Source organism: Cavia porcellus, unplaced genomic scaffold (genome assembly GCF_034190915.1).
Source record: "Cavia porcellus strain 051 isolate PalLab524CR breed Dunkin Hartley unplaced genomic scaffold, mCavPor4.1 scaffold_24, whole genome shotgun sequence".
NCBI classification, from domain to species: domain Eukaryota; kingdom Metazoa; phylum Chordata; class Mammalia; order Rodentia; family Caviidae; genus Cavia; species Cavia porcellus.
Window position 1 is genome coordinate 14651951 of NW_026947507.1, and position 23933 is coordinate 14675883.

The 23933-nt window shown below is 34.9% G+C and overlaps 1 protein-coding gene across 21 annotated transcripts in view; it reads right to left on the minus strand.

Moving 5' to 3' along the window:
• Tenm3 (teneurin transmembrane protein 3) overlaps nt 1–23933 on the minus strand; it is a 2467413-nt gene that overhangs the window by 129238 nt on the left and 2314242 nt on the right. For all 21 annotated transcript variants that reach the window (XM_063234704.1, XM_063234707.1, XM_063234699.1 and 18 more), the window contains one exon: nt 1299–1421. In XM_063234704.1, coding sequence (XP_063090774.1) covers nt 1299–1421 — 123 coding nt within the window. The remainder of the gene's footprint in view (nt 1–1298; nt 1422–23933) is intronic.

A 23933-nucleotide genomic window follows, 5' to 3' on the forward strand; every position in this document is an offset into this window, starting at 1 on the left:
TGTACACTGATTGCCCCTTTCTACTGCAGGTATGGTCACATGTCAATTACTAGCTAATATCTTTTGGAGAAGGAAGACATTTGTATAAAAAGGCTCCATGGGGGTGGGGGAGTTCATTATTAGTAGTATGAAAATCTAATGTCTTATAAAATTCCTCAACCTCCCTAAGGAGCAATAAAAAGATAAAATATCACTGTTAAAATAGAAGTGATGATGGGAAGGCCAAGAATAAAAAGTAATTTAACAGCATTAGTCACAGTAAATGGGTACATGTAAAACAGCGGCATATATATTCATGAAATCTATACTAGCTTCTTCCTAGCCTGGCGAAGAAACTAACCACTTGAAATGAACACGATTCACTGCAAAGCAGAATACAAATATACTAGATGAAAGAAACAGGAAGAACAGCTAGGGAAGTTCTTAAAGGCAAACAATTTATTTGTTAGGTGTTAGAAGAAGATATCTTTTTGGGGGGTTATAGTATCAGGAATGGAACTCAAGACCTCGTGCTTGCCTGGCAGGCACTGTGCCACTGAGCTATATCCTTGGGCCCAGAATAAGATATCTTGATTATGTTTCCTTGAGATATAAAATATTAGCATATTTTGTAAATTACCAGAGGATACCAAGGCCAAGATGTGTATGTATACACACATAAATAATATGTGAATACATGGTATTAATATACACGTGCATATACATATTTGAGTGTTTCTACTGGAAAAATGACACACAGCACTTTCTAACTACTTACTCCTTTTTAACTTGCTGCCAATTGATTTAAAGTCTGTTAGCTCACAAACTTAAAGGTTTAGAGAAAGGGTAACTGAGCAAAGGTCAATAAATTACATTCCTTTAATGTGTTTTGTACTTAAAAGCTTTTATAATAAAATTAATAAAGTATTCTAACTTCACATACAAGTGGAACGAGAAAACTTAATATACTCAGGGTACTGTAAAGGGTGATACACTGAATTGCAATCCATTTGTAGATTGAAACTAAAACTCAATATACACTTGCTGGAAGAAGGCAAGGAAAACCTGCCTGTCAAAGCAGAAGGCAGAAAATCATATTATTCCTGAAATTAAAATGTGAATTTCCAACTTTCAAATAAATTAGTAAGAAACACTCAAGAAAACATGGTATCTATACATGAGGTCCTGGGTTCAACTCTTAGTACTTAAAAAAAAAGATGAAAACTATAATTTTAAATCTTTTGTCTTTGCAAAATAAATGGCACAAGCATGCACAAAACAAGTTTATAAAAAAAGAGATGGAGAATTTTTTCTCTTACCACTGTCACCAGAAGGTAATGACACAGTGTTTGTTGGCATGGTATCAGAATTCACTTTTCCATTTTCAAATGTGTCATTTTCAGTCTGCTGTAACTGCCAGTTGAGGCCAAATAGATGCATTGCTGGGGGTAAAGAATAGAAGTTGTTTACAAGTTTACTGCTTTTAGCTCTAAATGCAAATGGTAAACATGTTTATAACATGTATGTAACAAGAGTCAGATGTATAGTTAAAATTTCCATTTTCTGAAATACCAAGGATAATTGCAATAAAAATCATAAAACATTTTCACAAATACATGCAATTTACACACAAAATCATGCAGTGTGGCAGCATTTCAACAACGATTTAATATTATTCAGTTAATATTGCTCAAGTATCAAGTGGGAAAGTCTGAGGAATGAATCACTATTATAATTTGTCTATGTTCTACTCCTTTCCAAGTTCTAAGTGATCTGTACAATGTTCTAAAACAGGATTTGCTGAACATGTTTGACCGCAGGCCACCTGCATATTTAGAATGTTGTGTTGTAACATCTACAGCTCTCAAGAGACATGACACTGTATGTTTAGAAAACACTGACTTCACTGATTAATTTGTATATGAAACAATCAGAATGCATTCAGATCTGAAAATAAAGCTGAAATATCTTAAATTTAGGATGAGTATGTTTTGAATTTATTGCATACAACTCAATAGTGGCACAGATCTTAGAACATGCATATGTATCAAGTAATTTCGTATAAATGTCTGATGTAGATATGATAGAAATTTATAAATTAAATAGAAATTTATGAAATTTTTATAAATGTATTTAGTAATATTTAACATATTTAGGAAATGTAGAGGACTACATGATATAATTATAAATTCACAACTGAAATTTAAAATTTTAATATATTACTTATTTAATATATTATTTTTCTCAATTTATCTAAAATATTTAGAATAGGTTGCTGTCATATTTACCATTAACAATTACTTAACATTCATTTGTGCTTCATATACTAGAGACATTTTTCCTAAGGAAAACTAAATATGTATGAGTAAACGCAGGGATGGTTGTATATATTACCGTATCATGACTCAGAACTTCTGCTCAATATACATATTGGAATTTACTACAGAGGCAGAAAATGATGTATTTTAAAAGTATAATAAATCAGAGGCAGTATAATAACTACCAGTGTCAGAGTGCTATTATTAAATATATAGTATACAATGTAATGATGCAAGAAAATTGGCACAATATAACAGTGACTTTGATTGTAAATTTTTGCACAACCCTTAGTCTAGGGTTTCAACTTGAATAAAGTATTGCTAAACATTAGATTTACTTAAAAATGAGGCTGCTGGTATTAATAAAAGATAACAGGAAATAGACATCTCCCTCAAATGGAAAGTAGGATCAAGAGATAGAAGGAGAAGAGAAGGGGAAGAAAGAAGAATTAAGGAGTGTTATGTACATATATCAATTCCCCCAATGAATGTAATCACTGTGTATTGAAAAATGTACTCCAAAAAATAAAAAAGTAAAATAAAAAACTAGGCTTGTTAAAACTATCTTATTTAACTGATGTAAAAATTCTTGACAAAGTACATGAAGTATAGTTGGTATATAATAGAACAGTTCTTACTACATATTTTATTTTACTACGTATTTTGTTTACTTATTCTAGACTCCAGATCACAGAATTATTTTAAATCATATAACCAGATCACAGTAAATCACAATAAACAATCCTTTTTGCTGAAAAAGCTCCCATCCACTTAAAATGCCTGTTCATCACTCAAATGGCAGGCGTAAATTTTTTTGAGGAAACTGCTCTGACTGGGCTGAGTTTTTTCCTGAAAATATTCTTCTTAACTTATGTACAGAAAATACAAATAGGCTAAGAATGCAATATTTGGTGCTCAGTAGATCTCAACAAATATGTGACAATTAAATAAATTGAAATTAGAAATACTTCTATTTTCTGAAATTTTAAATTCTAAGAAAATAGGGCTTAGCTCAGCAGCATAAGCAACCTGTCTTGCAAGTACGTGCTCCTGAGTTCGCTCTGGTACTGATAAAAAAAAAAAAAATTCTACAATTTTAGGACATCACATGATCAGTCTCACATTCTTTTGTTAATATCCGGTATAAAATCATTATAGGAAGCAATACATCAAACATAGATAGCTACACCTACCCTGTATATGAGTAATGACTGTATATATTAATACTCTTTGCATTCTGCCTTCAAATCCATTTGCACACTGATTTCACAGATTAAGACATAGGTTCTAGAACTGAATTTATAACATCATTCTGTAAAGAAGTATAACTTCAGATGTCATCATGCATTAAATTACATGGTATTTAGCTGGCAAAATGTCAGGAGCTTTCTAAACATTTATCAGTTCATACATTTCCCAAGGTTTTAGATACTTTAGCAATTTCTGAAAAAAAAATGATGAGAACTAGTTCTGCTCGCAATAAAGGTTTGGATGACATTCTCTAGCTCAGCAACAATAAATATAGGCCATCTCTGACTTGGAATGGTTTGACTTCTGATTTTTTTGACATTATGATGCTGCAGAAGCTATTCACATTCAGTAAAATCACACTTGGACTCTTGCATTTTCATTTTTTCCCTGGGCTAGACACATGAGGCATGGCACTCTCACAAGGCCTGGCAGTGTGATGGAGCAGCCTCTCCCAGTCAGCCTCATGATCAGCAAGGGAAACAACAGAGATTCTGCAGCATACTGTGTTGTTAAAGTAGGAAGTCTGGTAGGTCAGGTGTATTAAATTCATTCTTGACTCTTGATATTTTCAACATTTGATGGGTGAGTCCATCAGGATGTAGTCCCATAGGATTCAATAGGATCAAAGTTTTCACCATGAACAATAGTTCATCATCATTGAGATCTTTCAACATAAAAAATCTTTTTGTATGGTAGATTTGTTCATATTATTGGTTTTAGTACACTTTGATGAATAGAGACAATCCATGGGATTGTACACATATGTCAATGTTAAAAGGTAATTTACTATTTGTTGTTACGTATCTGCTCTACTTAAGATGCTGCATAAGGGAATCATGCCTAATAATAGTGCATCTTGTTTAGTACTTCACTGAAAACAGAAACCAATAAGATACTTGTTCTTAAGATACTATCTAGTTTGAAATTACCAGAGTTCACATTTAGTGAAGTTCTTGACTGTGTATAACTTAAGACTTAAGTTATAGATGAGAGTTTCTGGGGGAAGGCAGCATACTCAAAAAAGTCATGAATGCTCTAGGAATTACTGAGCAGTACTGTCATGAAACTATACGTGATATCTTGGCAGACAAAGAAAAAATTAGCTAAATAAAATACATGTGTAAATAAGATGGCTATGTCTAATTCTTTATTCCTGAGCTGGAAAGCAGATTTGAATCTGTGAGAGGGAATTTGCTGCCGCTGTTCACGCCTGGAACCAGGGATCCTTTGTTCATGCATATCCAGCAGGTGTGGGAAGAGCGGGAAGCAGCAGCTGGCAGCTCTGTGCTTTGATGAGTCCCTTGCCCCACTAGGAGCAGAGCCTAGGGGAGGAGGTACATGGTAGGAGCAGTACTAAGTATTCTCAGCAACAAAGTATTCCTCAGGTTCTGTCAGAGTCACAATGCAATTGAAAAACTCTGTGAACAGCACTGTTAGGTCTGTGCTAGGGCTTCACTTGTGTTATCTCAGTTAAGCTTCAGAAATGCTTCATTAAATAAGTACTACTCCTCTTTTTTGTTTCTTTTCCCTTTAAAATAGAGAAAATGGAGGCTTTTTGAGAAGGGACAACAGGTTAATGACTTATCTAAAGTCTTACAAAGTCAGTGCATAGAGAAGACTTATCACACCAGATTTGTTCCTGTTTTAGGATTCACTTTTCCACACTGTGCTGTTTCCCTATATAACTGAATTGTTCTGAATTAAAACTATGCACCCACATGAAAGTAATTTCAAAAGTTTTAATACAAATTGTGGCAAATATAATCAATTGTCCATATGTTAAAGCTGGCTTCTACATACAAGAATTTTACCAGCTACATATGGTTATAGTTTACAAGATTTTTCATATTATTTGGAATTACTATGCATTTTCTAATATTAAAAAACTTAGAAATAATGATTCAGTCCCCAGTTGGTCTATGCAAGTCTGCTATACATTCAGTAGAAACATGCATAGCTATGGCAGAAGCATAATTTGTAACAGTCCTAAAATGAAAATCCAGATATGTGCTATCAGTAGAATGGGTAGACATATTGTATACGTGTCCAGTGGAAATCTCTACAGCAACGAAAATGCTGCCAGATACAACACTATGGATGAATTTCACAAACACAAAGAATTTAGTCATTGTAAAATGTGGCCATCATGTAAGCACACGTATACGAAGTTCAAAGTCTGGTAAAATCAATTGGGAAGAGTAAAAACTCACCACAAGGATGAGAGGGTTGGGGATGCAGAGGGCTTTTTGAGTAACAGTAATCTGTCTGTGAGGTGGTTCTACAGGCATGTTCACTTATGATCACATGCTGTCCCAAATGCATATTATACTTGAATAATAAAACTATTTAAAAGAAATCCATCTAACACGCAGTGAACATGAATTTTTACTCCCCTTAAACCCTCCCTGCAAATGCTATTCCCTACAAGGTTATCTCTGACAGTCACAGCTCCATGATAACTAGAGTCAGTTACACAAAAGAATGGAAAATGACCCAACTCGGGGGAGGAAAAGCGCAGAATGAAGAGAGGTTTTCCTTAGTGCAAATCTCAGATGTCTGGAGGAAAGCAACAGCATTAAACAAATGTATGCATTATGTTAATGACTGTCAGCCAAGGCTTTCCCAGGTTGATTTGCAGTTTATAAACATTATGATGTGTCTTGTCAGAAGTATAGAGAAAGTGAAACCCTTGTGCACTTTTGGCAAGACTGTAAAATGCTGCAGCGTCTATGGAAACAGTATGGTGATTCCTCAAAAAAATTAGAAACAGAACTACTGTATGATCCTGGTCATACCCTGAAGAATCAAAACTACAGTCTCGAAGGGATATCTGCAAACCCATGTTCATACCAGCACTGTTCAAAACAGTTAACAGGTAAAAGTAACCCAGATGTCCACTGATAGATGAATGAGTAAAACAAATATATATCTATGAGTATTATTTAACCATAAAAAGGAAATTGATCATACATGATTAAGATGGGTGAACCGTGAGGACAATGTGTTAAGTGAAATGAGGTACACAAGTCACGAAAGACACATGCTATATGGATTCTACCTATGTGGACTATCTAAGTTTCTCAAGGCCATAGACATATAATGGCGGCTAATAGGGTGTAACAGGGTGGGAGACACTGGGAGATATTTACTGGATGTAGTGTTTTATTCGTGTACTGTGAAAAAGTTTCAGATACTTACTGTGCAATGTCAATGTACTTAATACTACTGAACTGTACATTTAAAATGGTTACATTCATAAATCTTATTTTTTATAACAATTACAAACAAAACTATGATGACTTGTCATTCCACAGAACATCTCTTCGTTAAGATGAGAACTTATGGGGCTGGGGATTTAGCTCAGCGGCATAAGCACCTGCCTCGAAAGCAGGCAGTCATGAGTTCAATCCCCGGTACCGATAAAAAGAAAAAAGAAAAAAGGGGAAAAAAAAAAAAAAAAAAGATGAGAACTTATGGCTCTGACAAACAGCGAGTGATTTAACCCACGGGGTACTGAATGATGGGCATGTGACAGTCACCAAACACAGAAAGTTCCTTTGTAGAGCCCTCTTTGAGCACGTTTATCAGTGATATGGATGATGATATAATCAAGAACATTGTCAGAGTGTGGATTTCAAAGTATCTCAATTCTGGTTTCCTTCTAATTCCTACAGAATTTCTCTTTCTCCCTTTATGCTGTGAATTGCAAAGGAAGAGAACACATTGTACTTTACATTTCCTCACCACGTGCTCTTTCTTCTCATTTTGACTTGCCTTCTTGCTTAGACTAAAATCTCTTTCTCAGTGGGTATGGGTATCTCTTGAATTGCCATCTCTGGCAGCCTTTTATCAGCATTCACCCGTTTACATTTCTGTGAGTTTGTCAGTACTAGCCACCCACCAATATTTCATCAGCCTCTAGTAATTTTCCTGTTCTTTTCCTAGGTCTCTAGCTACTATGTTTCTGTTGACTTCACTGGATCCTTTGTGGAAGTTATGAGGACAATTCAGGAGTATTTTACATACTCTTCCCTGTTCCTTGGAAGCTATATGACTTTGCTTTGGAGACTATAATGTGGGCACCAATAGTATGTCTCACTTCCGTAAAGAAGCTTTAAGAAACTGTCTGTAATCTATTGTGTTTTCATGAAATGATTACAGAAATGTATTACAGAAATGTGCAGAGTAGTGTTTTTGTTAGTCTGGGTCCTTGAATAACCACAACTGCATTGCTGTCTTAGTTACTTTTCTCATTGCTGAGACAAAATAGCTAGCCTCCAAAGTTAAGGAAGGAAAGGTTTATTTAGTTTATTGTGTAGAGGTTTCAGTCCATAATCAGCTGGGTCCAAGGCAGGCTGGCATGGCACAGGGCCACTGCAGAGGTAACACATTTCATGGTGGCAGAAGACAGCAAAAGCAGGCAATAGACAATGAGCCAAGTCTCTTTTTTGTCCCTTATATTGTATCCAGTCTACCAGGATGAAGGAGGTGCCAATCCAATCAATGGACTGATCCAGTAATCACCCACCCTTAATCCCAGCATTGCACTATGAATCAGTCACATGCTCTAGATTCAGCCACCTCCAAAACACTGCTATGACCACAGGGGGCTCTGGGGAGACATCTAGACACAAACCGTAATACTTGCTAAGAATCACACTACACATATCATTTAAACAACAAATAACTCATCATGTTAAGTCATTGTAGTTAAAAATGCCTCTAAAATGTCTCCAAATAGTTCCTGTCTCCTAGTATCCATTCTCTGGAACATTTCCCTCTCTTAAGTGTGGGCTTGATTTAGTGACTAGCCTGTAATGGAAAGCATATGGTGGACATAATGGAATGTATTTTCTGAGCTTAATTTATAAAGACTGCAGCTTCTATTTTGGTTGCTCATTCTCTTCCTTGCAATGTTTGCCCCAGGGAAAACCAGCTGTCATACTGTAAATGAAGAATCTCATGTCGTGAGAGACTGAGATCTGCAGATAACCTTATGGTAAATTTGGAAGCAGAGTCCTCCTGCACCAGCTGACCTTTCAGGTGAGACTCCACCCTCAGACCTTAATTTGACTGCAACCTAAAAGAATATGTGGTAAAGGAACCAAGCGAAATTGGGACCAGATTTTATGATTTCCAGAAGCTTTTGCCTCTTCAAGATGCTAAATTTGGGTTAATTTCATATCTTAAGTAATAACTGCTATTTTATGGGTTCTTTTTTACCATTTCATAAGCCATTCTAACAGATTTATACTATTACCTACCTTCATGTATCCCTCAAAATGTAGACATTCACCATAAAAGGCCTTTCCTTGGCCTTTTATCTCAATTGCTTTTATGGCTTAATCTTGCAATTTCATGTGAAGGCATCATGTGCCAGCTACTCTCAATCTGAATCTCTAAAGCTGTATGCTACAATATACTTCTCCTTCTTTAGGTTGTATGTGTTGGGTATTTTGCCCTAGTAATGGGAGAGCTTACTAAAATAGAAAACTGGTAGCAGAGAAATGCCAGTGTTACTGTGACTGTATCTGACGATGAGCTTCAGAAGCCTTTGGAACTAGATTGTGGGAAGAGTTTAGAAAGGGTTTGGTATAGGGGCTGGGGATTTAGCTCAGCGGCATAAGTGCTTGCCTTGCAAGCAGGCAGTCGTGAGTTCAATCCCCGGTACCGATAAAAAGGAAAAAGACAAAAAAAAAAAAAAGAAAAAAAAGAAAGGGTTTGGTATGAAAGTGAAGAGCCCTACAGGACAGTAAGCTGGGCTTGTTGGGCGATTCTGATTGGAGCTCCAAAGACTAGAATTTTGAAAGAAAGATGAATAGGTAAGGCCAGCCTTAGGAGGTTTCAGATTGAAAAGAGGACTCTATTGGGAATTGGACTAGAAACCATGCATGTTTTATTTTGGAAAAAAATGGTCTGTATTTGGCTCATGTCTTAAGACTTTGGTGTAAGGCTTCTTTAAAGGAAGTGGACTACTTGACCAGGTAAAGGAAATTTCACAACCTAACAGGCTATGGAGTATATACTGCTGGCTGCTTTTAGTCAGATTTATAGTGAGAATTAGGAACAAAGCAGGTATTTTGGTGAAGAGATTAGTGCCATTAAAAAGACACCAAGTATACTGAACTGGAACAAGAAAGATTCCTTCAGGGAAACTCAGGAATCCGTAAGATCTGATCCATCAGAGACTCATGGTACAAAAATGTAAATTTTTCATTTAAGAAGAAAGCTCCTACGCTTCAGGCTGAAAAAAAAACTCATCTATTGAACTGGTTCCTTGATTTATTTTACTATATTTGGTTACCCTGGAACTTAGAGACCACAGTAGCCATGGTGCAAGGGGGACTGGTTATTGCTTATGCTGGCATAAAATCTTGGTCTCAGCACGTGAGGCTGCTTTTTCAACCATGGAGAACACAAGAATTAGAGGTTCCCAGAGGCTTCCACTCAACTTTTAAAGTGAAGCCAGGCAAAGTGTGCGACAGTGTTGGAGTTCCCTGCCAGGAGATATTAAGAGGGCAGTTCATGAAGCTGTGAGAATGAGGGCGAGTCTTCAGTGTAGACTTCGGAAAGCTGGAGATACCAGGAATGTGGAACATGTGCGGAGGAAAGCTGCAGGTCTGAAACAGAGTGACATCATGTGGGCGACAACAGCAAAACACAGGAGTGGGGCTGCCCCAACCTTTTGGGACTCACATCTCATCACCATGTCTCCTGGATACTGCCTGTGCAGCTAGAGGACTTCTTGTCTACCTGTTGAGTTTTAGGTCTTTTGTCTTTGTGAACTCTTAGCTCAAAGACTCAAAGAAAACTTTCACTTAGACTTTTTGAAAAATGTTGGAACTGTTGAGATTTTAGGGAAGAGATTTATTTCTGGTATGTGAGGTAAAATTATTAATTTATTACTGTGTTTATTTGGATATTAGTGGGGTTTAAAGGAGCTGTGTTTTGGTGTCAGATTGACTAGGGATGAAATTGTGCCAGTTAATCTTAATTGCCCACGATTGGATTAAGAGTCCCAGAAAGGTGATGGGATTACAGGATGCTATACTCATCAGTAGACTACTCTACTGATGTGCCTAGCTGAACGTGCTGTGAGGATGTGGCCCACAAGGGGTGACGAGAGTATCTTTGGAGGGCATATGTTTCACTGATACTCTTCTGTTATATTTGGCTTCCCAGCCACCATGAAGGGAGCAGCTATGCTTCTTTATACCCTTCTGTCATGTTGTTGCACCCTTAGAGCCAGCTGACCACATACTGAAATCTTTGAAACTATATATTTAAATAAATCTCACAGGTATCAGGTATTTTGTACCAGCAAAGGGGAAAGATGATCAATACAAGTGACTTTCAAAATATATATATATTTCTTTTTGGATTGACTTAGGCTTCAAATTACACATTTTACTATTAGGCATACCTAGGAATCCTGTGGTACCTCAACTTTATCATCATAACTCTTTTGCTTCCTAGGTTTCTGTTCTTTGTTTACGATATCACCTTAAGCCAGGCAAGTCAAACAGGCCTGGCTTGAAACATAAGTCTACGGATTATGCATTGTATGTGGCTGTAATTACACAACCTCTGTTTCTCTCCTATTAAGTAGAAATCATTTTATAGATTTGCTGTACAATTAAATAAAGACAAAGCATTTAGATTTGTAGAAATTCCTCAAGTGAATTTTGTTTTTCTTCATCCCTTATCTTTTCATCCAATCAGTTGCTGGTCTAGCAATCTTTCTCCTAATTTCATCTGTTTTGTTTTCGGCTTCACTCCCTTATTTAAGGCCTTCATTTAAAATTTATAATTTAGTTTTTATTTTTACCAAGGTATATATGCACAGTTTTATAAATTTTGTTATGCAAAACTTCAGTGTTGAATCCATTCATCATTCATATATTAAAATAAACTCTCTAGGAGTGACTAAATGGCTGCTCCTGAATCAGTAACTATTGAAACTTAACTTACACCTGGACAGTTTACTCTAGATATATAATTTTAGAGTTACTGTGTGGTGCTTTCAAGCTGTAGCCAATTTTAAAGTCATTTTCTTATATATTAAAAAATTCATGCTGTATCTTTTTAGTTTTGCTGCTACAGATTTTTTCAATTAATGTAGAGAAAAACCTCTCATAAATTGAATTTTGAGACAATATGTTATTAAAGATCTATAAAATTTTATGAAGGGATTCTTTCAGACTCAATGTCTACTCAAGTGAGAGAAATTACCACATGTATTCCTTTTATTTTTTAAGGCTAAAGAGAATGAACAAAACCCTTGGCATTATAGATTTTTTTTATCTCCTGCTTATAAAAAGGGGGCATGAGATTGTTTTTAACCAGTATATGTTGGTTTGACACTTGAAAGCCACACATGAAACCAAAAATGTGTAATTAAAGAAAATTATATACTACCCAGTAGAAAATTCAATGCTATTTTTAGTTTCATGTTGAGAGAAAAAGTGCCAAATTTTGATCTGTCTCTGGGGACCATGCCGTTGAAGTTGTTGCCACAGCTACTATTATTTCTACTGGCACGTTTGAGTTCTTGGGTCCTGCCAAATATGATGAGAAAGAGGGGCGGCGACAGCTGGTGACAGAGTCCAGCAATCTGCCAGAACCTTGGAGCAAATTATAGGGGATGTTGTGAAGGGAACACAGAAGCAAACACCCTTGCCATCAGTAACCTGGATGCAGTTAATGCCACCAGAAGCCTGAAGAGCACACGCTGCGGTTTTGGCAGCATACGGCACAGTTCTTAGCAGGCCTGACGTTATTGCCTAAGTGCTATTTAATACTACAAGAGCAAGCAAACATTCTCACAAAAGTAAAAGTATGAGATGAGATGGGAAGCACTGGCTAGTAAGTAAATTGGACTTTAAAAATATCATCCTGAAAATATCCACAATTCAGTTTTGTTAGACCTCTAAAACCTTGAAAGTTTACTTAAACTAAGATTTAGTTTCCTTGTATTGTAATTCACCTTGTGTCCACCATGGTACATCTTCCAAAGACAGTACTTCTGAAAACAATTCATGAAGAGCCTCTTAGTAGAAGTAAAAAGAATAGAATCAAGGTCTGAGCTTTTATAGTTAAAGACACTGTTTTCAACATAGTTGATGTGTGGACTCTTGTGGAGTCTTTCCTTTATATCCAAAGATATGTGAATCTCAGTTTCAATTATGACTTTACCTAGGCTTATACTTCCTATTTATATTTGAAAGGTTTTTTATATTTGAAAGGATTGCTTATATGATCCTTGAGATCTCTTTCAGATTTATATGCTATGTAAATATATTTTGAAATATATTCAGGTTAAATCACTGACCACTTAAAAAAAAGAACTGACATCAGTAAAATATCAACATAGTAACCTGGCAGGCTTGTAATCTGGCACTCTGGGAAGGGACAGGGGGACTGCTAGTTCCAGCTAGTGACGCCGCGTTTTAAAATAAAAAATATTTTTAAAAAGGGCCAGGGATGTAGTTCAGTGTGAAGACCCTGGGTACAATCCCTCATACTGCAAAAAACAAGCAAGCAAACAACTCACAGATAAATAAAGAAACAATAAAAGGAAATGAACATAGAAAAAGACTAGTGTTCCTTGTTTTGATTTTAAGAAGTATACTGCAGAGGGTTATCTTTTTACACGATTCCTTGGTATCACAGGGTTAGAAAGCATAATTTTTAATTTTTTGATTCATTTTCATGAATACGTACGTATACACTATGCACATGTGGAATGATTAGATTTTACAGAAAAATAAGAAAAATGATCTTTAATATAGAGTTATGATTTGATCAGATACATGCTTCCACAGCGCCATTGAGTTTTCTATATAAAATGAAAGCATATCGTGTAAAGATTGAAGTTTGTAACTTGGACCCCTACTGGTCTAAACTGTCATTAGGAATACATAGTTTTCCATAAATTAGCTTCTGTTTTGGATTTCCTGCTGTGTTTATATACATGTTGACAGAATGTGTTCAGCAATATTTTGGCATTTTAATTCATCATTATTTGTTATTAACTGTTAAGACTACTATTATTTCAACAGTCTATACTTCTTGACCCAGATATGATTATTTTAAAATTAATATTTTTAAAGTTTTCATGTCAGTATATACTCTAGCTGTCATTAAGAGAAAAGAAATTATTCTCTTTACCAACTAGAATATATTTTGATATTCACTGGAATTAACACCTTGTAGCAAGTTCCTCTGAGAATTACAAGATGACATTCTTAAATCATAGGCTTTTATAAGTGAACAGATTTTGGAGGGAAAGGATGGAAGGGGGTAAAGAATGGTGACCAATATTTTATATTGTATGAATTTTTTCCTTCTCTTTTTTTTTGGCATGACATTACTCATGAAATTACATTAATTACTGAAATATCTTAATCAGAATAACATTTTAACTTATAAGATTGTCATACTTGACATATTTTTTATAAATTATACTACTTCACAATTCTATTTTTAAAACCCATTACATTTTTCTCTTAACTTTGAAGATACAGTGTAAGACACCTATGGATACTGTTTAGGAAATGATAATTCCAGCTGCCCACTGACAGCCAATGTTGAAGGTGACAGAATCTGATGAAAATCAAGCTGTTGTTTCTGTCACAGGGGAAATTAAGCTAAGACTTTGAAGGAAGATATTATCCTAATTTATCTTCAAGTTTTATCTTGTTTTGGCATCTGGTCACTCATTGAAAGAAGCATTCACTCTTTAATCTATTGGAAAGAACAATCCAATCACCTGTCTGAACAGGCCAATCATTATTAGGCTGGATAACTTTTCAGGCAATAGTGGCCAACATTACAAAACATGATACCAAGACTTATAAGGTATGATTTAAAAATATATAGTGAATATTTAAATTTAAAAAGGTATTACAGTAAAAGACGCATTGCTAATAATTGTCTCAAAATGCCCCCTCTTACTTCCAACCACTTATTCTATTGTTTTTGCTTTCCCAAGCAGTTGTGAAAACCCATTTTCGTGAAGGACTTTATGGCTTTGCTGTGGTTGTCTCAATGCCCAGAAATCATTCAAAACATTCACATTTCACGGTCAGTTTGACTTTGGGGAAGAGCCAGAACTCACATTGTGCCAGATCCAATAAGGTAGACGAGGCCACACTGCCATTGTTTCCGAAGCCTAATTTGTTAGATGCTGCTCACTGGGCAGCACCATTCACCCAATTTTGATCACAATTCTGAAAGACATTCATAAAAAAGCACTTTCAGAACTGCTTCAGAAAGCAGTAAGAATAATGGGATAAACCTGTTCAAAATGAGTTGTATTTTGGTGGGCATTTATGGCCAGCATGTCTTTTACTGTAATAATTATTTTAAATTTAAATAGTCGCTGTATACTTTCTTTTATTTCAAGAACATACAAAATACAGAATGAAATAATCTACATGACTTGTATACTACTCTGACTGCCAAAATACTAACCTTCCTATTAACATGATATGTGGGCAACAGAGGTTTCAATGGAGGTTTTATTAGCTGCTTTGCCATTAAAATCTCTCCGGCTTCAGTTCAGTATTCAAATTTTCCTCTGGCTCTTTTCTGCTACAGTAGCTTTGGAAACTACATACTACTTTTATGTAACACATGTTTTGTATGTTAATGACTTAATTAAGCATACTTTTTTCCTGTGTTAGGGAATACAGGATCTAAAAGTTCCTTGAAATTTTAAGACAACTTAATCACTATTATTAAAAGACCCAACTATTAAAATAGGAGGATTCTTAGAGGAATGTCAGGATGTTAACATATACCATTGTTTTTCTGGAAAATCTCCTCCAATCGGTCACTTTTGAGAATGACAGCATGACTCTTATGTGGTCATAGATGTGTCCACACATTTACATTCACATGCATGTCTGTGGTTTTTAAGTGGAAACGAAACAAATCAATGATCCTGCAGAAACCTAGGCACAGGCAGCTCATGTAGTTTGCAGTCAAACAATTCAGTAAGCTGCCTGTCTACCTTACCAAGTCCCACAGCATGTTAGAAGCAAACTGCTGTGGAATTTCCTTCACTTCTTGTGGATGACTCTAGTACCTAACGGGCACTGGTAACTCACTACTTGCGTCTCCCATCAGAGAGGGTGGGAAAAGGTCTTAGGAAAACATTGTTTTCATGGCTCCTGATTCATCAGGGATCACTTGGAAATCACTTTCCCTTAATTATTAACTGAACTAATATTAATGGTTATTTATGGAGCAACTGTGGAAATGCACTTCAAAACAAAATACAGAGGAAACTTCAGTCTCTGATCCCCGAGGAGACTTATTCACAGTACCAGCTTGCTTCTGTATTTGGTGGTCTCGCTCTCCTTACCTAAAAATAAATGCCCCACTTTCCCATTTTAACATGCAGTGCTTCTCAATGTGTGATGCTTTTTCTACGATCATAAAGAATTTCTCTGGAGGAGCCAAAAGCTTCTAAAAACATCTTTACTCTAAAAATAGAAAATAACTGTAAAACTAATGATTACTCAAAATAACTGAAATAATATGGTTAGTTTTATATATACACAGCCTCAGTAACTTCCATGCAGTAGCATATTAAAACTAGAAATGTACTTAATGAAAAGATTAAGGATCTAGAATGAAATTAAGGGACCCAAAGAAGACAGCATTTTCAGTCCTCCCAGGAATGATTCCCATACATTAAAAAAATGTACTCTTTATGACATCACTTAAAACCTGCTGGGGTATTATTTAAATATTTTACACATATTCAGTTCATTTTTCTTTGAAATGAATGACAAACATTAATGTATTTACTTTAAAAGGAAATTTTATAGCATTAATGTAAAGAAAATATCAGCATTTCTAGAAACAAATAGAATGTAACAATAAGACTAAATGAAGTGAACTGTAAGAAATATCATTAAAATTTAGGTAGAACCTGGTGCTAGCAAAACTGCCCTTTAATTGTGAATGAAGCATTAAAGACAGGTATCAGAGACAATATAACATCTACTGAGACCTTTCTCATGACATAATCAGATATAACAGAATGAAAACTCAAAGTTGAATAAATTTCTCATTTTGTCACTCAGTCTTATTTATTACAATATGTACCAGCTTATAAGAAAAAAAACGCCCTATGCTATAATGTGGAAAGTTCTAGACTCATATAAGGAGACTGGCTTATGGTTCCCATCTAAATATTTACAAGCTCTAATAATAAAAAAGTCACTGATTCTCTGGCTCTAAATTTTTTTTTTTTTTAAAACTTGTGGACAACACTATTTAGTTTACTAGGTTGCTACAAGGAATAATAATAGCAACTAAAATTAATTATTTACATTTTTCAAGGCATATTGATAATTTTGTTAACTATTCCCCAAAGGTATATTATTGTTCAACCTGTTTATACTGATGAGAAAATTCAGATTTATGGAAATTAAGAATCTTGATCAAAATTACACTTAGAAAATGACACAGGTGTATACAAACTGAAATCATCTTAATGCTCGAAGAGTTGGTACTCACAAGCAATATTTGAAAATGCATCATAATGTGATATGCAAATTTGATATATTTTGTCACATAAAACTGTGATATCACTGTAGTAAAGATGTCTTACTTTGTGATTTCATTATTTAGACAGTTAAATGGAATTAAATTGACTTTGATATTGGAAATGATTAAAATAAGAAACATGCAAAAAACAACCTAAAAGCTTAAAACAATCTGTATTATTTCCTTTATGAAGCAAGAGCTTCATATTTCAGAAATCACATGTAAGAATTGTCTATGCAATCCTGGATATCCTGGGAAGTGGGAGATGATACCTGAAAAGCCTCTCCTTCCAAGCAGAGGAGACTTACTAAAAGTGATGGAGAGGAGAAAGTGCTCCTTGCTGAAGGAAGGACTAGCTAACTGAAGTATTAGGGTGAAAAGAAAATCCCAGAGAGAGTGCCACTATCAGTATCAGACTCCGTGGCAGGGAACACTGGTAGGAGAGGACACTGGTTCCTCTTTTGGAAACCTGAACAAGCCCAGAGTGAAATCTGACGAGGAAAGAGCAAAAGCTCTTACCATTAAGCAATCGAACAAACAAAAAAACTTGAATATTTTCTCAGGAGACATCTGAGTATTATGCAGAAGTAGATTCAGATAAAAATTATAATTGTTCTTTGATTTCCTGTTTATGTACTAAAAATGCACAATGGGAGGGTTTCAAAGAAATATTCTTTCCACCTTTAGGCTGAACTCAACATTGAGAAATGGATGTACTGACATCTTTGGAGATCAAATACAAAACAAATCTGTTATCTCCAAACAGGATTTTAAATACAAGCAAAACATATGCACATGTATACACACACACACACACACACACACACACACACACACACACACAGAGAGAAACATACACATATATACATACATACAGTTTTTAAAAAATTCTTTGAAACTGATTAATAGGGCTTGTATGGATGTTTGAAAAACAGTTTTAACAGTTTTAAAAGTCATTTTGTGGATGTACTTAAAATAAAACATGTATGTCTGTTATCTGAAAGTAACAGAAAAAAACAAGCAGAAAAAAACTATAAATCCTTGTGACAATTTCAGATCCAGTTACTTAGAGTTTCCAAAGAAACATTCTTTTTTCCCACTTGTAGAATAACTGCAAGAGCTCTAGCTATGTCAACAAAGAAAGCTAATGAATATCAAAGCTTTTTTCCCTGGGATATGTGTAGATTTTTGTCGTTATTATAATAAGGTGGTTTTAATAATACTGGCAATTGATTTTTGCATCATGTTTAAGTTTATGTGGTAACATTTAAAATTACTTCCTACGTCAGCAATTGTCAAAATATATAATCCTAGTTATTATTCAGGCAGGAAAAAAATCTTTCTCTAATGTCTAGACTCAGTCAATTCTACCTTTAATGCATTTTCTTAGCTTCCTACAGTTCTGTTTTTAAAATAGTCACCATGATTGTAAAAAATTGTTCAGGATTTCTTTTCTACAAAAGTTTATAACCTATAGGAGGATAAAAAGTATATTATCTGACCACTGCTCTTTCTCTGTCACAGTGTCTGAACCTTAATAGTCACTTAATAAATATAAATGCTCAGTGAGGGAATGGATGGTTGGACAGATGGCACTTTTTTCTGATACAGGTTGGTTACCTTATGGCAATAAAAAAACCTGTGGAATCTTATTTTTAAGGTATAAAGACAAGGTGTTAAATCTATAGATGTCTGAAGATGATGCAATAAACATTTAAAGAAACAACAAAAATTTATTGGCTCCATTATATTCTGAGACTGTGTTTGGATATAGAGTCAGTGGAACTTACAGTTACACTAAATCCATTCAAAATTCCTAGCAAACTATCAAGTCTCTTTTTTTTAACTTTCCCTTCCATTATTCTGTTTGTAATACTTTTATCAAAACACAAGGTTCTCAGTACCACTAATATAAAAGCAATGACATATGGAACAGCAATTAAATATTTATATAACATAGCACTTGTCATGAGTCAGGAGACAGCGCTATATTCTGCAAAAATGATAGCCTAAAAAAGAAAAAGTATCACTGTATTTCAAGGAAAAAAATATTTATGTTTGGCCCACATCGAAAGTGAGCCAACTTTAAAGGTGTTTCTTATTGCTACTGTTTTTCAGGTCAGAGAGACCTGAACATTTAAATGTAAAAACAGTCTGTTTAAAGTATTGTTTTACACAGATTATTTACTTTCACTGACCTCATTATCAACAGCTAAATAATTTTTTCTGAGGAGAGGAAAATAGTTTTTTATACTTTATATTCTTATATAATTTCTTGAACTTGGTAGTGATTTTTGATATATAATAATAGGATATACTCAAGCCAATATGTTTGTCCATCATCTCCACAATACAGGATCCAGCAGCTTTTAACACTTCTTATTCCTAACAGTCCAATAAAAAAGCAACTGAAATGTATAGGGTCAAAAGTTGAATACCAATACTAAATATAGCTTTTTTCTGCTCTAGGTTCATTTCAGAATTCACATATCTTCTACAGGGTTGACTGTAGAACGGACCAAATTTTAAGTAACTTCTATCTTTTCTAAGTCTCATAATAACATATGTATATGTGATACATAACATATGAGACTTAGAAAGTAATATTTTCTACAAATAGAGTTCATATTGAAAGTCAGGACAGAGTACAAACATGTCAAGACAGCCAAAATTTCACTGGCTGTAAAGGAGTATATACACACATGAAGGCAGAATTTCATTCCTAGGAAGTACTGTCCTTAATAAGAAACAACTGCAGCTATCTGAAATTGGGTTTTCAATAGATTTGCTCCATTTTAGATTCACAGACTCTGAGTGCTACATTACTACGCTTCACCAAATTACTATGTTCCTCCTCTCCTGGAGGTAAACTGTTTCATTTTAAACTTTCATTCACCACTGAATCACACTTAACTATGAACTCAATTTTGCATCTACATAGATAAAATATCAACGTATGGATTCCAAAATTTTAGCTTTACAGTTTTCCATATTCTTAAAACATAGAAAACACATTTTTCTACAGTGTGATAAAATCATATTGGTATTAAAATGTTACATTCCACCTCAGATATATTTTATGAATGTAACACACATCTAAGAGAAAGGGAAGAAGCTGTAGTAAAAACTGGTATGTAATTCATTGCTTGGTTATATTCTAATCTAATAAAACATCACTTTCATTACAAAGCCATCTCTAAAAAGAAAACAACAACACAGTTTATTTTGCCATGTATATTTACATAATAGTCTTCATGAAACATAAGGGCTAGTATGTTTTTCTTTCTAACCCCAATGTGTATATATATAATTAGAACCATAATCAATTTCAAAGTAGACACAGAGGTAAAACGCCCATAAAATGCAAATCCAGAGAAGTAACATAAATAATGACTAAGGAATCATAATTGCAACGAACCTGGATTCTACATGTTATGTTTGCTAGACCTAGGGAATACTTGTATTGTCCAGCAGCTTGTTTAGTAGATACAGGACAACATTTATTTTGGGGATTGGCTTGTAGCAGCTGTTCAAAGGAAATAAAGACCTGTGTATGTATTTTTTCAAATGAAAAATAATTTTGAACCTTTGAGTAGTTTTTTGCTTTAGTACTATATGCCAGGAGCTTACCAGGAAACCAATGCAGAGTTATTTATAGTCATTAGAAAATAAGTTAACAAACTAGTTCGTAAAAATTTTAGATTTTGCAGAAGGATTTTTATAGGGGAAAAATTATTCGACTGTTAAGAATAAGAACTGTTAAAAGCTACTGGATCCTGTATTATGGAGGTGATGGAAATACTCTAAAATTGAGCAGGATGACAGTTGTAAAACCCTGTAACTATTCCAGTCCCCACTGAATAGTCCACTTTGGGTAGAAGAATGCTAGGGCATATGAATTATAGCTCAATAAAGCTGTTTTATTTTTTTTTTTAAGTCTGCTGTCAAGTCAATTATTTGTTGGGAAAAACTTACTTAAAAGGGGAAAAATTGAAAAAAAAAATTACTAGCATAGTATATTCTTGTAAGATTTTTGGTTTTTGTCACGGAACATGTGCAAGTTTTGTGTCACTATAGTTGTTATTCCAGCACTCTGGGAGTCTGAGGCAGGAAGACTCCAAGTTGCAGCACAGCCTGAACAACCTAATAAGATGCTATCTCAAAAAACTAAAAAAATAAAAAGTAAAAAAGGCAGAGAGGGGAGGAGTTTCTGGGGATCAGAGAGAGGCCCTGGGTCCAATTCTAAGTACAATCATTAATTCCTCTCCCAACTCCAAACCAACCAGTCAAACCAACAAACAAAAAACCCCACAAAATATCCTACATTATTTTTGTTATTTTCTGTGAGAGAAAATTCTTCAGATTTTCACACCTTGCACAAATGAGTTGTCAGTTTTAACTGGTAGAATTGCAACATTTATTTTAACTCGTGTTTAATAATGCTTTACTGTAATTTGTAAACATTTTTCTATCGAAACTTCAGGTTGACTTTCACCCAGAGAAATGAGCCTCAGAAAAAAGATCAATAATCCAGACTCCCACTCACTAAGTGCAGTGAAGCAACAGCAGGGAACAGATGACCGCTCTGCTACATGTATGCCTGGAATGTCTCCCCAAAGCCTTCTGTGCTCAGAGGTGGAGCTTTTGGAAGGCGACTGGATCATGGGGGCCCTTTGATAAATCGGTGGATTGATGCACTCAGGCCTTCAGAGCTGGTCGTGCTGTTAGGAGACGGGCCAGGTCAGGAAGTCAGTCGCTGGGTGTGACCTGGCAGGTTCTTAGCTCCCTTCCCAGTTTTTACTTTCTGCTTCTTGTCCCCTGTGAACTGAGTAACCTTTCTCTGTCAGACCCTTCTCCACATCCTTCCTATCTTGGGATAACTGATTATTGATTGAATTTTCTACAAACCTTGAGCCAAAATAAACCTCTGCTCCTTTAATCTGCAGGCATCGAGCTCTGCAGTATCTTAATGAGGAGGAAAGTGGCTCAGATGCTCTCATTTGCTTTTTCTTTGGTGAAAAATTGTAGGTTATTGCTCTGAAATCCTTAAAATCTCCCAATTTTAAAGCACAAAACAAAACAAAAAATAAGTACATTAGGGGACAAAAGCTAGGATAGATAAATAAGTCGACAGACCCATATCACCATTATCATTGTATTTAACATTTAGTTATAAATTAGTGGAATTTTCATTGTGTGAAGGCATGGTAACTTAAAGGTTAATGTATTAGAGCAGGATTTTAAACAGAGTTTAGTAGTCTAAAGAAAAATCATCATGTGACTGCTGAAAAGAAGTCTGCCATATGCACATCTTATTTTTAAAAATTAGAATATGTAAAATCTTAGCACATGCAATATGTACAAGCTAAGATTTCTCAATTCAGCTCACTTCTTTGTCTCACAAGGGCCTTGTGACCGCCAATATAAGAGTTTTCTACTAATCCTTTTGGTATTAAGCAAAGGCTTCCTTCTCACCTTTTAACTATAGATCAAGTAGCATGTGCTACCTCAAGGCTTTCCCAATATTTTCAGCCTACGATAGGCATTTTTCTTATTTTGTTTTTCCCTTTTTTGCTCATCAAGCTGCTATGAAAGCATGGACTCTTGAAAGTGTATTTTTACTCATGTTTCTGTATTTAACTATAAGCTTTTAGAAGCACCAAGATGGACTACTAATATCTATTCCAGGAAAATGTTAACGCAAAAACGGTCATTGAAGCTGGATGTAGTGATACACTTCTATAATCCCAGCATTCTGGGAAGCTGAAGCACAAGAATTACAAGTTTGAGCCCATCCTGGGCAACACAATGAAACTCAGTCTCCAAATCAAAGCAAATCCAAAAACAAAAACCAAAACAAATAGTAACACAAAGGTACTGTGGGGATATAGCTCAGTCTAAAGGCTCTGAGTTCAATTTCCAATACTAAAACAAACAAAACTAACACTGAGAGCCAGGTACAATAGTACATGCCTGAAATTCCAGCTATTTGGAAAGATGAGGTACGAGAATTCCAAGTCTGTCACAAAACAAAATGCAACAAACCAAATAGGGATGAGAGTATAACTCAGTGGGCTTGGTAATCCAGTACAGAAACAAAAATATAACTATTAGGGGCTTAGAGGTTTTGTATGTGTGAGATCCTTGAATCTATCCCCAGAGTCAAAAACAGAAACAAAACAAAACAAAATATGTAAATTACTGAAAAATTAAATAACAAAATAAATTTAAGTGCATTTAAATAATACTTAGATTAAATAAGGACTTTGGAGTATGAAAGCCAGAAATATATAGGAAAAATGAATCAATCTGACTACTGAACAACTTATGGACAGGCATGGTGGCACATGTCTATAATTCCAGCCTTATGGCAGGCTAAGGAAGCATGATCTCAAATTTGGGACCAATCTGGCCAATTCTGTGACTCAAGGAGACTCCATCTCAAGAAACAAACAAACAAACCAAACAAACAGCAAAACCCCAACTAATCAACAAACGGACAAAAAAAAACCCTTTACATGGAGGATGGCAAAAACAAACATGACCAGAATTAATAATACATTGGAAAAACATATATATGATAAAGGATTCATAGCCTCCATGAACACTTTCACAAATCAAAAGGAATGGAGAAACATAATAATTTAAAAATGGAGAAGGAAGAGTATCCCCCCACAAATTAATAGAAATAGTCAATAAATATATGAAAACATACTCTGCATTCATAGTAACAAATCAAAAGAATAATAAAATGTTTTAACCAAATAGGCTGTGAAAAGTTGAGAATATTGATAATACAGATGATAGCTAGAATTGGTACTT